We start from the raw sequence: 16,442 nt of genomic DNA, 5'->3' as shown, positions 1-16,442 counted from the left end.
CTCCTGTGCCAGTCCTCCTCCCTGGAACCGGAGATTCGTTTACAAGCTAGCAAGCAAGCAATTTGACATTTCCTCTCATTTTCACTGATCAATACTCAACTATACTAACATTAAATGGCTACTGTCTTTTCTCTATCCACCCTGTTTCTGTCCCTAGCTTTTGGAAGGCCTTATTGGTGGCATCATACACATTATAACTCTTTGGTGAGCTACTCCACTGATCAGATGGCAAGCTACAGGTAGTTCAGGGGCTACCTGTTAAGATCCCATGATAGCGGCACTATTTTAAAGCTGGATACACTACGTGTTTATGTTAAACAACTTGGACACACAACTGGTGTTTTGAAGACAAGCCATAATTATTATAATGGTCACAACAGAGCAACGTTGTTTAGTGACACTTTGAAAAAGGAAGTTAGCACGTACCCCATGAACATGACAGCCATTGTAGCTTCACTGTGGGAGCTCCAAACAAACCGCATTGTTTGTTTGTTTGTTTTAAAGACAAAATGTCACTGTGGTAAAAAAAAAAAAAAAAAAAGAGACACATTTGGAGTTGATGGACCGCAGACAAGGCGGATAACTATAGCTAGCTAGCAAGCTAGCTGCCGCCAGAGAGACAAAACATGTAAACAAAGATGGTACAAAAGTTGAACCACAATGCGATTCAAACGTCAGCGATCACACACGCTGGCATCAATGGGCTCAGACTGTGACGAGCTGTTGTCAATTGACTAGAATTTCACAGACTATATTTAATTCTCACGCTAATAAGGGACGTCCTTTGTCCCAATACGGGTCGGGTACTTTTATCTGATCGCACATGCGCGAGTAGATGAAAAATTCACTCGCAATGTCTCAGATTGTAGTCGCAAAATGCGACCTTTTGGTCGCAGCCTGGGGCCCTGCTTCAGTTTCACTTGCATGTGTCGCTCCACGTTTGCTTGCTTTTGCTTCCTTGCACTTTCTGTACTTTTTGTTAGTTTTTTATGCCGGATGCCCTTCCTAAGACAACCTTCCCATTTGTCCAGGCTTGGGACAGGCACTGGACATTTCCAATGACTGGGTGTTGCTGGGCTACCGCTTTGAACTTGGGCAGTTAGCGTGGCTTGCTAGCAGCTGTCAAGATTCAAGATTCAAGAGTTTTATTGTCATATGCACAGTAAAACAGGCAGTTATACCATGCAATGAAATTCTTCCAAGAAAAGAAAGAAAACACAAGAAAGAATAAGAACATAAGAAACATATGTACTAATAAATTAAGCAACAACAACAGAAGAGACATTAATACAGATAAAATAAATAAATAAATAAAGTGCTATGAGTGTGTGAGTGCTTCGTTGAGAAGCCTGATGGCCTGTGGGTAAAAGCTGTTTGCCAGTCTTGTGGTCCTGGACTTCAAACTCCTGTAGCGTCTGCCTGACGGTAGGAGTGTGAATAATGAGTGTTGTGGATGTGTGCACTTGCAGCTAGTTTATTTCAAGGAATCTGTACCTCTTGCCTATCCGAGTTAAAGTTGAGGGTGTCGGCAAGCAATTCTGATCTTGCACTTGTAAAGTGTAGTCGGGAAAGCACCAAAATAGTTCAAAATTCTAGTATCGTCGGCGGAGCTCTTTGCCATGTACGTCCTTTCCAGTCAACAACGAGGAAAAAAAAAGTACACAACAATAAACTGAAAACAAAAGATGAAGATGACGAATAGAAACGCGTCTTATTCTGACGTAAAGCAGAAACACGAGGGATTTTGAGATGAGATTGTAGCATTGTCATTCAATTCCATTACCCCAACCAGTGTCACTCACGTTGAACCTTAAGGCCGCTTCTTATCAAGTGACAGTACAACTTTAATGTTACATAACTGCAAACCTGTGCAGAACCGTTTACTTTGTGAGAAGAGTGAAGCAGGATCATGCGAGGTTTGATGGATCAAAGATGAATTGTTGAAGTGCTCATAGTTGTGTTGATACTGTTACAGTATTTGAGTGAATGAACAGACGCTCTTCTCCATGCTGAATCAACACTGAAAGAGGAAGAAGGCAGCAATACAAATGATACTAAAATCCCCTCCAGTGAGGATTATCAACCCTTCAACAGCCCTTCCTCCCACACCGGTCATTCCGCTGTTGTCCTTGTCCTTCTGTCTACAGCGTCTTGGAGTGCTAAACCCATTGCGGCCAGATTACGGTAATAAAATCACAGTGAGGTTAGGGATTAAGGTTAAAGCCTCTAAACACACTGGTGGAAATAGGAGAAATGTGTGGGAGGAGAGAATGCGTGTCTGCGTGTGTGTGCGTGCGTGCGTGCGTGCGGGCTTATAATGAGATCAGGCTGAGGAACTTTAGCAATGTATGTGACTGCCTAGATAAACCCGTGACATCACCTTGATTAAGTCAATTACAGCCGGAAGTTCATGACATCACCACTGGCAATGTTCACCGTGTCAATTCGAAAGACACTTTCTTTTTTTTTTTTTATTAATTAAATGAATATATACTCGTGTGTGTGTGTGTGTTTCTTCTTAAATCGTATTTTTAGAATACTCCATGGGCCAATAAAAAAAAACAAGCTGCAGAGACTTCCAGTCTGTGCGCTGATGCCTTGGCAGTCAGGGAGTGAATCCATTTTTCATCCCATGTTTCCTAAACTTGAATGAAATGAATTCTTAAACATCTAAACCAGGGGTGTCCAAACTTTTTCCAGTGAGGGCCACATAGTGAAAAATGAAAGGATGCAAGGGCCACTTTGAAATGTTGTAAGCCAACACATACAGTAGATATGCTCAGAAGCTACATGTAGCTCAAGAAAAAACTGCATTTCACCTTTGTAATATAGGCAAAATGCTACTAAAAATGACATTTTTTCCATAAAAATATGACTTTTTTCTTAATATTTTGACTTTATTCCTGTAAAATGACCGTTGTTTTTTCCATTTCTTTTAGTTTTCCAGCTATTTAATTTCAGCTTTCCTTTTGTAAATTTTCTTCTCATAATTAGAACTTTATTTCCATCATATTTTTGATCTTTTTAAAAAAAAATATAAATGTATTTTTTCTTTTTTTCCAACATTGTTACTAAAATATTTTTCCTCATTTTACAAGTTTATTCTCATGAAATTGCAACTTTTTTCCCTCTTAATATTTTGACTTCACTCTTGTAAAATTTCTGTTGTTTTCCATTTCTGCTGTTGTTGGTTTTTTTTGTATAATTTTCCAAATATTTCAACTTTCTTCTTGTATATTTTCTTCTCCTAATATTTTCACTTTACTTTCATGTTATAAATTTTCCCCCAACCTCAGTTTCCAAAAGTTACAACTTTATTCATTGTTTTTCACTTTAAAAAAAAATGTTTAATATTTCAACTGTTGTGAAATTACGGCTTTTTTTTGTCCTTGCTAGATTACAAGCCTTCTCTTAATATTTTGACTTTTGATTGATTTTCCCATTTTTGCTGCTGTTTATTTTTAAATATCCTTGTTAAATTACATTTTTAGACTGTGCTGCGGGCCGATAAACTCACAGCCGCGGGCCGCAAATGCACCCCCGGGCCGCACTTTGGACACCCCTGATCTAAACTAAAACTACTTCTACTACTTCTATAAACCATCCATCCTGTTCAGGTTGACAAGGAGCTAGAGCCTATCCTGTCTAACATAAAGTGGGAGGCTTGTTGATAATAATAAAACCAACTATTACTATCAGTAGTAGCATTAGTAGCGATATCAGAAGAATTAGGTTATCCATCCACTTTCTATGCCACTTATCCTCACTAGGGTTGCGGGGGTATACGGGGAGCCTATCCCAGCTGACTTTGGGCGAGAGGCGGCGTACACCCTGGACTGGTTGCCAGGAATTAGGTTATTATTAGCATTTTCAGTAGTGGCTCTCAAACTAGTGATCCTCTGGCCGCAAAACAAAGTCCGCCAGGACTGAGCTGCCGCTGCCAACCCAAATTGAACGCCATCGTGATTCCAGTGGTGTCTGCACGTTCATCCAGAGCTTCATCAAAATTCTTCTTTTCTTTTTTTTTTTTTACCTTGGTCGTGCATGGACAACTCTACAAAGCTTTGTGGAAATCTGGTTAGCATTTTTTTATCGAATCCTACCATGACGGACACTGAAAAGCCCTCATGACAAGGCGAGTGGTGGCCTAAGACATTGGTGCTCAGCTGGTTTGGCTGCAAGACCTACCAATACCCCTTCATGACAAGAGGTGACCCAAATTGAAAATCTTTCAGCTCAAGTAACTTTTCACATGTCTTACATTGAAAAGACAGCAGCGACCGCAAGGTTACCCAGCATGCCCTGCGGGTTGTAAATAATGGTATCATTTTGCATGCATGTTAGTGTGTCAGCGTTATTCACAATATTTCAAAGACTACCCTGTACAAATACTAACAGGTTAAAAGTCATTGCATTGGTTTTCACTCATCCGCTAGGTTCTGATTGTAGGCGTGACTGCCAGAGATTAACGACAAAGTCCTTACTTGGGTGGTGTATACGTGTGTATACAGTACTAATGTGTATGTGTGTGTGAACAAAGATACAAAATGTCCTGGCAACTAAAACAAGCAGCCAAGCTAATCTTTGTCTTTGTAATGGATTTCGAAATAAAACAAAGTACAAAATGATCTTTTACGACAGTGGTGTCCAGAGTGTAGCCCAGGGGCCATTTCTGGCTGTACCTCATTTTTGGTATACTGTAATCCCTCGTTTATCATTGTTAATTGGTTCCAGATCCGACCGTGATAAGTGAATTTCCGCAAAGTAGGATTCCTTATTTATTAATGTGATATTTTCGGAGCACAGAAAAACTGTTTATGACCTTGTCCATATGGTTTTGAACATTATTAGAGCCCTCCAGACATGAAATAACATCCATATAGTCACCTTTACGCTAGTATTACTCAATATAGTGTATAATATAGCTATAATAACAGTAAATACACCATTTAAGACATAAATAAGACGCTTGTTTTGCAATAAATGTCTTCCGGATGTGTCGACAGGAAGTGACATCGAGGCTTCAGAGTTAAGTTTTAGCTGGATTACGGCCACAATAGTAATCATTTATTTGCGGAAAAACACAAGAGTGAGGGTGCGATGTTTGAATCTCGAAGTGTCGAGGGATGACTGTACTCTAAAAATAAAACAAATTCATTAATAATGAGATATATTATTAAATATTACACTAATTTGCTTTGTCACCAAAAGCTAAGATGTGAATGTTGTGTTCACATGGTTTAGCATATACAGTACTGACCTAGAGTGGATTGGTTTTGGCATCTTTAATGTAAAATGTAACACATACTTCAATTTTCTGTATGCGGCCATTGCTGGAAAGGTTTGGACACCCCTCTTCTGCAAACACACACACACACACACAGCTTGCACACCTCCAATACATACTACGCTTCCCCCACGTCAGCAATGCACCTAAAAAAATCTGAGTTATTTATACATCCTTTTTTGTCCCAGAGTTAAAATTAAAAAGGGGAGAAGGCAAGAGAGTCAAGAACAGGGACTGCGGGGGAAGAAGGCGAGAACAAGAGGAAGACAGCCTTACTCTCATCCATCTTTTCTACTCTTCTATTATTCAACAGCCTCTTCTCAGATAAAATGGGTCAGTGCAGGATAGACTGGTGCTCAAACAGTGACTGATGTCTTTACTGACACGTCATGCACTCATCCTCAACACCTTCCCTGCATCCTTCCTTCCACCAGAGCCCTCTCTTTCCCTGCTGTCTGAGCTCTCCCACTTTTTCCTGATTCATCTCACTGTGACCGTATGTGCTTACTTACGTGGTGAGGAATCCTTACATGGTGACTTGACCACCATTTCCAGGTGAGACTTTATTCAAAAGTGTAAAAACTGCAGTAACTAATATCGTTCTCCCGAACACAATGTTTGACTTCAATATGATGCCTAACTGGTATTGACTGCACTGACGTACGACCACCACCAGATGGAGACAAATACCTGTTAGACATGTTTAGTACTGTCTCGATTTTCTATATTTTTTGTGCCAAAAATATTTTGGTTTGCTTTTACATTTTTGTGTTTTAGGGCCATACAAAAAGAATGCATATTTTAGTAAAAATAAGTAAATACAAAATAAAAGCATGTCGTGCTTAATAACCACTGTACACGTGGACCCAGGGTCTATTTCTATTTCCTCATTTTTTATTGGCCCACACCAAATAAAAAAAAAAGTTAAAAAAAAGCAGCAAAAACGGGGAAAAGTAAAAAAGTGTAATGTAAGGATAAAAAAAGTTGAAATGTTGATACAACAATAATACAGTTTGCCACCTATAACAGAGTTTTTAAATATAGTCATGGAAAAAATGATTAGACCACCCTTGTTTCTTCAGTTTATTGATCCATTTTAATGCCTGGTGCAACTAAAGGTACATTTGTTTGGACAAATATAATGATGATAACAAATATAGCCCATAAGAGTTGAATTTAAGAGCTGATATCTAGCAAATTCCATGGTTACTCTTATGAGCTATTTTTGTTGCCATTGTTAAGTTGTATCAGGCATTAAAATGAACAAGAAACTGAAAACAACAAGGGTGGTCTCATAATTTTTTCCATGAGTGCATATAACATTTATTTTTCAGCTTTTTTTTTTTTTTACTAAATTAAAAGTATCAAAGTGGCTTGTCTTTGATTTTTTCAGTATGTGGCCCTCAATCTAAAAGGTATCCCTGCGTTACATCCTTTTCAAACCACAACTCTTCATTGACCACGGATGAATAAGGCGTGTTTAAGCTCCAGGTTATTTATTTTACACAAGAGTCTTCATCGACAGCTCAGTCAGGCGCTATGACTGATCCGTATGCCGGTCCAAATTTACAGACTTACTACAGGTGGATGTCTCCATATATAGTTGCAGAGGGGACAGAGAATAGAGAGGAAGTGAGAGGAAAGGAAGGGGGGAATGACTGAGGGAGAGCTGCTAGTACGTGGTTGGGGAACTTTGGCACAGACAGGAAGAGACGACTGCAAAAAGCAAAACCAGCAACATCGGTACAGTACTTGTTGGGACTTGGTTTGTGAACCTGTGGCTGGATAGAAGGGAAAGAAAGAGCAAAAAAGAAATGACAAGGGACAGTGACGGCAGCAACAATGTCCAGGTTCTGACATATATATATATACATATATTTATGTATACATATACAAGTATATATAGACACACACACACACACACACACACACACACACACACACACACACACACACACACACACACACACACAGTATCTTGGGAGGCATTTTGTTTTTAGGGAATTGCTTTGAAGTTTAGCTGTTATCTTGGCTTACTAGCAGCAATCGTAAATCGTTTTTCCAACAATACAGTACCTCACGCCAGACGGTATTCAAGCTGAGGGTATCAGCAAGCAATCCTGTGATTGCGATCGAGATCTGCAATCAGGTAAAGCACAAACAATGATTCAAAACTCCGACAGCAATGCGGAGCTCAGGCAGCAGACATCTGGTCCCTTCAACAGGAAGAATGGACACACAAGGAAAAAAAACAAAAAACTTGTGGTCAAAATGATTGTTTTTGATATCCACAACTGTACAATAACAGTTACATTATTCTGTATAAAACATAAATATTTTACAAAGCACACTCAAGCATCCTCCAAGCCATCTTCATAGAAGACTTTAGCCATCGCTAAAGCAACCTTGGCGACCTTTTTATCCTTGGTATCCGGGCCCATGTTGGTGCGTGCGAGCCCTATCCAGTATTGCTCTGTGCGGGCCTGGTACTCTGACAACGTCTCCTCATCCTTCACTGCTGGGTGATTGTTGCCATCTGGACAGAGTATTTTACTATTGTGATTATCGCACTTAAAGGGATAGTCCGGATTTTTTGGCATGAAGTTGTATGACATGCCCATCAGCAGTGGTGGAGTGACTAACCTAAAGCGATTTGCTTCTCAAAACAATATGCGTTCAAAATTGTAATAACACAGTTGCATCACAAAAACATTTTCCACGAATAAGTCAGACCTCACAATCACTCTGCATTATTTTCTCTCTCTTCGTATCAGCGCGCGCTGCCACCTGTCCACCTTTGCGCACATTTCCATCACCTGTTCTACAGTGTTTACTGCCGGGACAGTGAAAGTAAACATGTCTGACTACGAAACGAAGTGATGGTGACATTTCTTTTAGCGAGGGCGCCAGACTGTGACTACATTGTCGCATTTTGCGACTAAGATTTGACACATGGACAGTAAATTTTTTGTCTACTCGCATATGTGAGACCAGATAGAAGTATACGTCCTGTATTGAGCTGACAAGGGATGCACTTTATCCTTTATCACCGTGAGAATGAAAAATAATTGTAAAATGTGGCGTCAGTGGATGACAGCTTGTCACAGGCCAAGTCTATCCATGCCACCGTGTGTGATCGCTCATCTTTCAATCTCATTGCAGTTAGACCTTTCTGGCATCTTTGTTTCCACACTTTGCCTCGCTCTTACTCTTTGTCTCTGGCGGCAGCAAGCTAGCTAGCTAGCTAGAATGCACCAAAGGCATTTTTCTGCATCCAGAACATGTACTTTGACCAAACTCAGACTAAACATTACACCTCATTAAATGTAAACAGCGGATTCCGCACAAAATGTTGCAAGTGAATCAAGGAAGCTTATATTCAAATGAGCTGACATCTGCGATGACACACAATGTGACGTTCACAGTATTTCCGGAATATTTATCAGACAATAACAAAAGTGACACTGATTTAAAATTAGAAATGTAGCATAGTGTCCATGATACCCGTTTTTTTGGGGGGGTTTTTCAACTGATCTATTTTTTTTCTAATCAATACACTTTGGGGATGTATTGTTTTAAATCTTGTTTCTGCAGAAGGTGAAGTGTGTTACTCTTGTGCGATCTAGTGCATTGACAACACTTCAATTGCATTGAAGTACAATTTTGTTTACAGATACTTTATACTTCATTTTATTTATTGTTTTTATTGTTGTGTGTGTTTTTTATTTAAGTGTTTTTTTTCTTCTTGTTTTTTGTTATGATTGTGATTTTTAAATGTGCCATAAAGCACATGCTTTAAGCTAAAAATGTTCATGTAATTCATTAATAAATTGGTTACCACTGTTAAAGCGTTATTTTCGACAGCACTACTAAATAAATAATCATTTTTGGACCAATTAAGTCAAATTGGATAATTCCCCGCAGCACACCTGCGCTCTTGTTGCACATAGAGAATCACTGGTCGATAAACTATGTTGCTATTTACATGAAAAATGACCCACAGGACGAAAGAGTGGAAGAATAATCCCTTGCCTTCCTCATCAGACTCCTCTTCCCCTCCTTCTGCTCCTCCTTCCATCTCCTCTTCCTCATCATCATCATCGTCCTCTGACTCAGACTCTTCCAGCCATTCTTGGGTCTCTTAAAAAAAAAAAAAAAAAAAAAAAACGTGAATCATAAAATGCAATGAAAACTCCCATGCCTTTTCAGCATCAACAAAGTTCCTGTGAAGTGAAACTGATCAGAGTTCAGGTTATTGTTTGGGAAGGCTGTCTTGACTCACTTGGGTCCATCTCAATCAAGACTTCCCACTGGTCCATCTTGTGAAGGTCCAGACAGTAGAGGTCGTTCAGTGTGAACTGGCGGTTGCCCACCTCAAACATCCCGCCGTATAGGTAGAGTTTGCCCTGACGCATTGCTGCCATGGCGCTGGACCGTGGGCAGGGCTCCACGAGGGCAGATGCTGACACTGGAAGGAGGCGAGCAACATTAAAACTTGGAATCAGCACAATTTGTCCAGTCCAAGCTGTTAGTTTGTTTTGATTTTCTTGAACGCTGCCACATTCTATTGTTAGATTTTCCTATGTAAACTAGGGCTGTCCTGATCCACGTTTTTTGGCTTCTGATCCGATCTGATATTTTTTATAGTCTTGCCGAGTCGATCTTTTGTTACAAACATGAATTTGTGGAATTCAAAATGGTTCTGAAAAGAACTCTTCAAAGAATGAAAAATAAACAAACCTCTGTAAGTCAGGTCCCTAATCCAATAAAAGATGCATCCAATAAAAAAATCCATCCAATAAAAAGATCAAATTAGAAAAAATGGACACGCAAAATACTTTTAGGGTTGGACTAATCATTCGACATGGTTATAGATCAATTTGTGGTGTGATTTAGAATATATGACATTTTTTAACAAGCTCTCTTCAGTGCAATAGTAATTTATTGACAGTTCAGAGTGTAAACAACCAGCGGTTAGAGCAGCACTTTCCACTTTCTGGCGTAGCCAGAAATTCTTCATTAGGGTGGCCAAGGTGAGATCGTTAGTCACATAGGGGTGGCAATAAATTGATACCTGAAATGTCTAGATGACCAGTGGGGTGGCATTAGAGTGACCAAGGGTGGCCCTGGCCACCATTGGCCACCACGTAGCTCCGCCGCTGCGTGCGAGCTTACCGCACAATGACACAGCAGTCCGGGCACAGAGAGGGGGAACTACCGCTGTAGCTACGGAGCCGAATGTCCAACGTCCAATGTGAAACTAACTTCACCGCGGTACACCGCGGACATGTCTGCATGGTGGTGTTGCGTTCTCTTCTTCTTGCGAGTGGCGGGAGTCGAGTGGCAACCAGCTTTGAGGCGCATTACCGCACCGACCATGTTGTAGTGTGGCTCAGAGTTACGAACGTGGTACAGCAACCGAATCGGCCCAATCTTGTGGCGGAAGGCGATATTATACGATCGTCAAAATACAGCGGCTCGGCATCCAATACCGACCCCGAAGATCCCTACTGTGAAATGATCACCAATCATCTTTGGTTGGCTTGATAAAATTGAGTGTGCTCTTGCTTTGGCAATATGTAAAAATAATATGCAAACAATATGTCAAAGTTGAGAAACCAAATCTGATGTATTCCTGTTGATTTAGAATGACACTAGATTGGAATTAAGTGAGTGTGTGTATGAATTCTTACCATCCTCCTCTTCCTCGTCTTCATCTTCCCCCACCTCCTGAGCTCCAGGAATTACTTCCTTTATGGTCATCACTGTGCCGTCTTCTGTGACTATCTCCTTGATGACCTCAGTGGGTCCTTGAGGACCCTCCTCTTCTGTCACCTTATCTGCTGCCTCCCCATCAGCTTCGTCCTTCTTCCCTCGCCGACGTTTCTTCTTGTCTGGTTTGTTACCCTGAACAGACAGAGAGAGAAACGGAAAAGAAATTCTGACACCTAAAGAGTGTTAATTTTGCACTGTGCATCAAGAAGGTCGATTCGTAGCAGCTCACCCTGCAATGACCAGGGTACCAGCGGTTCTTCACCATGTCATACAAGTAGATGTCGTTGTAAAAGTCACCCTCCAGCGTCTCCTCCTCTTCATCGTCACAAACTCCACCAAACAGGACGGACCGCCCCGCTGGGCCCACCGCCATGGAGAAGCCAGAGCGGGGAGGTGGCTTGTTACCCGAGGGATTCAGCCGGGACCACGCCCACTTTTCTAAAAGACACACGCAATCTCACAATCCAGACTAAAACGAGATGGCAATGTGACATTAGGTTGTGCCCCATTTGGTTGTACCTTGGCCATCTTTACCCTCTTGCTTGAGGAGAAACATGTCGGAATGGATGGTTCCCTTCTCTATGTCCTTTTTCAGTCTCTATGTGGACACTGTGGCTGTTAGGCATATTGCACCAACAAATAATACACAAAACCACAAATGCACGCACACACACACCACTTTGGAGTATCCTCCATAGATGATGACACCCGAGCCATCAGGCATGGAGGTCATCTGACAGGCGGAGCGTGGTGAAGGGGCGGTGCCTAATGCAGAGAGGCGTGACCAAGAGAAGGTGTCCAGCGAGAACGAGTAGATGTCATTGTAGTAGATAAAATCCCTGTTAAGGGAAAATCATCAACAGAAGACTTTTATTTAGTCACATGAAGTTAATGACTATATAAAACTCCAGTTACAATTATTATATATTCAGTACATTATGCACCGCTTAATTGATGTTACTTGATAAGTTGGTCATAGATTAACAATGTGTTTACCTCGTGCTCTCATGGAAACCTCCAAACACCAGTAGCTGTCTCTTGCTGAGGGCCATCCTGTGCCCACTGCGACCCGATGGACCACCAGGGGCTCTAGACAAGGGTTAACATAAGCTGTACTACAGTAAAAGGTCTTAATCACCTTTATTTTACTGGAAATGCAGTAGGATAACGGTAGAGCTTATAAGACGTATAATTTACTTTTTTCCAATAAAGATGTTGAGCTAAATGAGCCAGTTAAGCCTGTCATACTTGATGTTCTCCCAGGTGTGTGTAGCCAGGTGCAACACCCAAAGGTCCTTGTAGTGGTAAAACTGTTCCCCATTTGGAGATGCAAACTCTCCCCCAAATACCCAGAGTTGACCCCCGCCTTGAGAGACTGTCACCGCCTGAGGGAGGGGGTGATACACAAGGAAGACGGCCAGAGAACAAGTTGGACTTCAGTGGACTTCAATCACAGCAATGTACATTTTTTTATTACTATGACATTTTTAATAAAGCTAGTAATGTACCTGATGAGAGCAGCGTGGGGGAGGAGGGTTGGGAATCTCTGACTTGACCCAGCTGTTCTTTTTAATATTGTAGAAAAACAGATCATTGTACAGATATGTCTGCAAAATGGAAAACAGCAGGCATTTAGACTTTCATCAGAGAGGCTTCAGCAAATACAAAGCAAATCTAAAGGGCTTTATTGGAGGAACACTGTTATATTGTTTATGGCAATGACAGAAACACAATGTTGCCTCCTGCACCGCTTCGACTACCCTGGTCTTGCTAAGACGAGGATTTTTTCTGGAAACTATCTAAATAATATTGCGAAAAAATTCTCAATTTTGCCTATTTTTTTTTCCCCTCCAATGTTCATAACCCACCGTAAGAAACAAGACACCTCTAAGCCTCTAAGATGTGGCTCATGAAGTAGTGCCGTCCGAAGAGCTGTAAATGGTTTGTAGATTCTCTACCAACACAACATTGACAAGTGAATTGGTGTGGCGTCTGCAGCAATGTGGACCGTTGTCCGTTGTCCGTTGTGGTGAAGATGAAGAGGGAGCTGAGCCAAAAGGCAAAGCTCTCAATTTACCGGTCAATCTAGGTTCCTACCCTCACCTATGGTCATGAGCTTTGGGTTGTGACCGAAAGGACAAGATCGCGGGTACAAGCGACCGAAATGAGCTTTTTTCCATAGGTTGGCTGGGCTCTCCCTTAGAGATAAGGTGAGAAGCACTGTCATCCAACTCACTGCTCCTCCGCATGGAGCGGAGCCAGATGAGGTGGCCTGGGCATCTGGTTAGGATGCCTCCTGGACGCCTCCCTGGGGAGAGATGGATGGATGTCCTGCACCTACCATCACCTTCATCACCTACATACTTAATTGGTACTGCACAGTGAACTGGTCATCATCATTCAAGTTGCATATCTTTACTGGTGAGTACCCAAACTGAGTTTAAAACAATTTGATTTGATTACTGTATTTTCTATACATGCACATTTTCATGTTTGCAGATGATTCCTTTGACATTAAATATGTTGGAAGCATTTTACATAAGTTTAAATGCATGTAAACCGTTTGGGAGGGGTTAAGGAGGCTTAAACTCGTGTTTAATGTGAGTGGTAGCTATTTCGCAGATTTTCCCCTATCGCTGGCGATTCTTGTACTCACGCAATGGAGGGAACACTACATTATTTAAAAGGAGAGATTCTCTAGTTCAGGGGTCACCAACGTGGTGCCCGCAGGCACCAGGTAGCCCCCCACGACCACATGAGGTGCCCGCAAGCCTGCTTTTCATTCAGGTTTTCAGTTAATAATGAAAGAACAGTAGAAAGAAATGCATTCTGAAATACAAAATGTGAGTTGTGGACACCAGCATTTTATTAATGTTCTGGTAAAACAAGCATATTCGCTTTGTTTGGGTTTAAAATAAGCTCTGAAAATAAATGTTACAAAAATGAGTAGCTCTTGGCCATTTTCGTTTTGTAAAAGTAGCTCTCACAAGGAAAAACGTTGGTGACCCCTGCTCTAGTTACCTTCAGACGCTTTCCGAAACAATTCAAGTTTGTAATTTGCCTCACAAATCCTTTATTGGTGCTTTGATTTACCTTCTTTCCATTGAAGATTTCGCCTCCAAAGAGGATGAGTTCATCTTTATCTGGATGAGCAGAGAGGGATGCATTTAACCTGAAAAGCATGAAGTTAAAAGTTAAAAAGACAGACGTGCATCTCACTTATCAGTCTCAATGTAAATAAAATAAATGTGTTTATTTAAAGTGATTTTGTATATTGAAAAAGAAGGACAGGAACATGGATGGATGGGATTTTCAGGTGGTAATTTTTGTTTTGGAGAAATGTGTCATGTGCTAAGTGGAGCCAGCAAGGAAGACGAGAGGTGCAACAAATACAGCAAATTTTGTTTCAAATGTTGGATAGCAAGTAATGTTTTGACATGCACTGCACTCTCACCTTGGAGCTGGAGGGGGGCATGCTGTCTCCACAACATGGGTCTTTTTTGCATCTAAACTCTGAAATTCAGCAATCAGAGCCTCCAGATCTTCCTGGATCAAGGGCAGGATTTCACATATACATTGTAAATGTCATTCAAATATTAACGATGTCAGTCGTGTCGCAGGATGACAGCTTAATAAATGATTTTTTAATAGCATTTCACAAAGTTGTAATCGTGACGACAGAGTTCACATTTAGTACACTTAATGTTACTTCACCTCTTCACGTTTGGACCTTTTTGAAACCTTTTTCTCCATTTTGGCAGCTGTCTTCTCCGCCCCCTTCGGCTTCTTTTCATTCTTGGCTTTTTTCCCCATTGCTGTTGGCGAGGATTGTTTTATTTCGTAGAGACGTGATAAACTATTAAATCGTCAAATTGACATCCAAACACAAAACACACATGGTGAGTAAATCCCAAAACTTTCAGCCCCGGACAGACTGGCTTTGCTTCCGGTGTAACATGGACGGAACAGTACCTTAATGTGACAGCGACACCTGGCGTGTCGGCGAATAATTACAACTACAGTACAGTGTATTTTTGAAGAGCTATCCTGCTCTTACTTTTATACCAAGTAAATACAGGACCAATATCGCCACTACCCATACAATACTTTTTACTCAGTCATTTTTCAAGACCACTGAATGATTTTGAGATTTTTACCTTTTTGTTGATCTTTATCATCACAGTAAAACACAGGACAAAGATTTTAGACAAACAAAAAAAATATTCGATCAGCACACCTATTTGTGACACCTTATTTGTTCAATATTTAACACAAATTATAAGACAACATCCATCCATTTTATATACAGTAGGCCTGCTGCTTGTCCTCATGACCTAGGGTCACGGGTGCACTGGAACCTTTTCCAGCTGACTTCAGGCGGGAAGTGGGGTACACCCTGGAATGGACTGACAAACTAACATTGACACCTATGGACAGCGTAACCTAACATGCATGTTTTGGGGAAGGAAGGAAGGAAGCCGGTGTACCTGGAGGAAACCCGCACGTGCTCGAGGAGTACACGCAAACTCCCAAGCAGGGTTTGCATAGAAAGAGCCACAACCAAACTTACCAGTAAGAAAAAGGTCTCCAACAGGATGCACGACAATAATGGTTGTACATTCTAGCATCTTTGAACACAGTACATGTGTCTATTTATGCTCGGTGCATGAGGAATGTCACACAAAGAGTCTACTCTCTACTGTACTAATGAGTCTTGACACCGTTGTATGGTATTTGTTTGTTGCTAAAAACCACCCGACAGCCCAGCTTGCTTAAACAACAACAGTAAAAAAAATAGCACTTATGCATTTTAAAATAGATAAAGATCCTTAAGTTCAGGAAACCACTGTTCTTTAACGCTGTGACACACACAGCTCAGAGGAAAGGACAATTTATGACAATACGCTTCATAGCCACGAAGAGGGCGACAAGTGTGTTCCGTTGTCAAAACCTCAGTTGATTAAAACCATAAAACGATAGCATTCTATTTATTCCCTTTGATTGTAAGAGATTGAATGTTGGATGCCTCTTTCACAACCGAGACCGTTGTTACAGAGATAAGTTCAAATGAAATTGTCACTCATGATGGTCACCTGACTGTGGCTAAATGAAATTCCTTGTCTATCATCTATGCTGTTGGGTTTTTTTTCAATATCACTTCCAAACGATCCAATAGGAAGCTGAAATGTTTTGGAAAACGTTATTGATTAGATAGGGGCAGTGCATGCTGTGGGTAGCCTCTCTTTCAAGCCATCAGTTATTAGTCACACAAACAAAAGCATACACAGGTTTAACCACGGCTGACAGTATAGCTTAGTTGCTTTTCTGAGACAATGTGTGGGTGTGCGTTTAAAGAAATGGGCGTCTTTTCAGGAAAGAG

At 41.0% G+C, this 16,442-nt stretch overlaps 1 protein-coding gene across 2 annotated transcripts; it reads right to left on the bottom strand.

Moving 5' to 3' along the window:
- Nucleotides 1-528: 528 nt before the first annotated feature.
- Nucleotides 529-14,991, bottom strand: klhdc4 (kelch domain containing 4). Of its 2 annotated transcripts, none has more exons than XM_054777671.1 (13): nucleotides 14,777-14,991; nucleotides 14,517-14,608; nucleotides 14,156-14,234; nucleotides 12,571-12,669; nucleotides 12,311-12,447; nucleotides 12,059-12,151; nucleotides 11,739-11,901; nucleotides 11,582-11,660; nucleotides 11,292-11,500; nucleotides 10,981-11,194; nucleotides 9,570-9,755; nucleotides 9,320-9,427; nucleotides 529-7,503 (listed from the first exon to the last, which is right to left on the bottom strand). In XM_054777671.1, exons 1-13 carry the CDS (start codon nucleotides 14,873-14,875, stop codon nucleotides 7,433-7,435), a joined length of 1,629 nt encoding a protein of 542 aa, XP_054633646.1. In that variant the 5' UTR covers nucleotides 14,876-14,991; the 3' UTR covers nucleotides 529-7,432. The 2 variants fall into 2 exon arrangements, with proteins under 2 accessions (XP_054633646.1, XP_054633645.1); XM_054777670.1 differs by having other exon boundaries at nucleotides 530-7,823.
- Between the last annotated feature and the right edge of the window lie 1,451 nt (nucleotides 14,992-16,442).

Source organism: Dunckerocampus dactyliophorus, chromosome 5, assembly GCF_027744805.1.
Source record: "Dunckerocampus dactyliophorus isolate RoL2022-P2 chromosome 5, RoL_Ddac_1.1, whole genome shotgun sequence".
In the NCBI taxonomy this organism is placed as follows: Eukaryota; Metazoa; Chordata; class Actinopteri; order Syngnathiformes; family Syngnathidae; genus Dunckerocampus; species Dunckerocampus dactyliophorus.
This window is presented reverse-complemented; position numbering and strand designations above follow the sequence as displayed.

Excerpts from the sequence above, each read along its gene's own strand:
- klhdc4 (XM_054777670.1), bottom strand. The coding sequence starts at position 14,875 with ATGGGGAAAAAAGCCAAGAATGAAAAGAAGCCGAAGGGGGCGGAGAAG. Across the intron at positions 12,152-12,310 it reads CACACCTGGGAGAACATCAA|AGCCCCTGGTGGTCCATCGG; the intron begins GTATGACAGGCT and ends ACCCTTGTCTAG. Across the intron at positions 11,902-12,058 it reads GGTTTCCATGAGAGCACGAG|GGATTTTATCTACTACAATG; the intron begins GTAAACACATTG and ends TTCCCTTAACAG.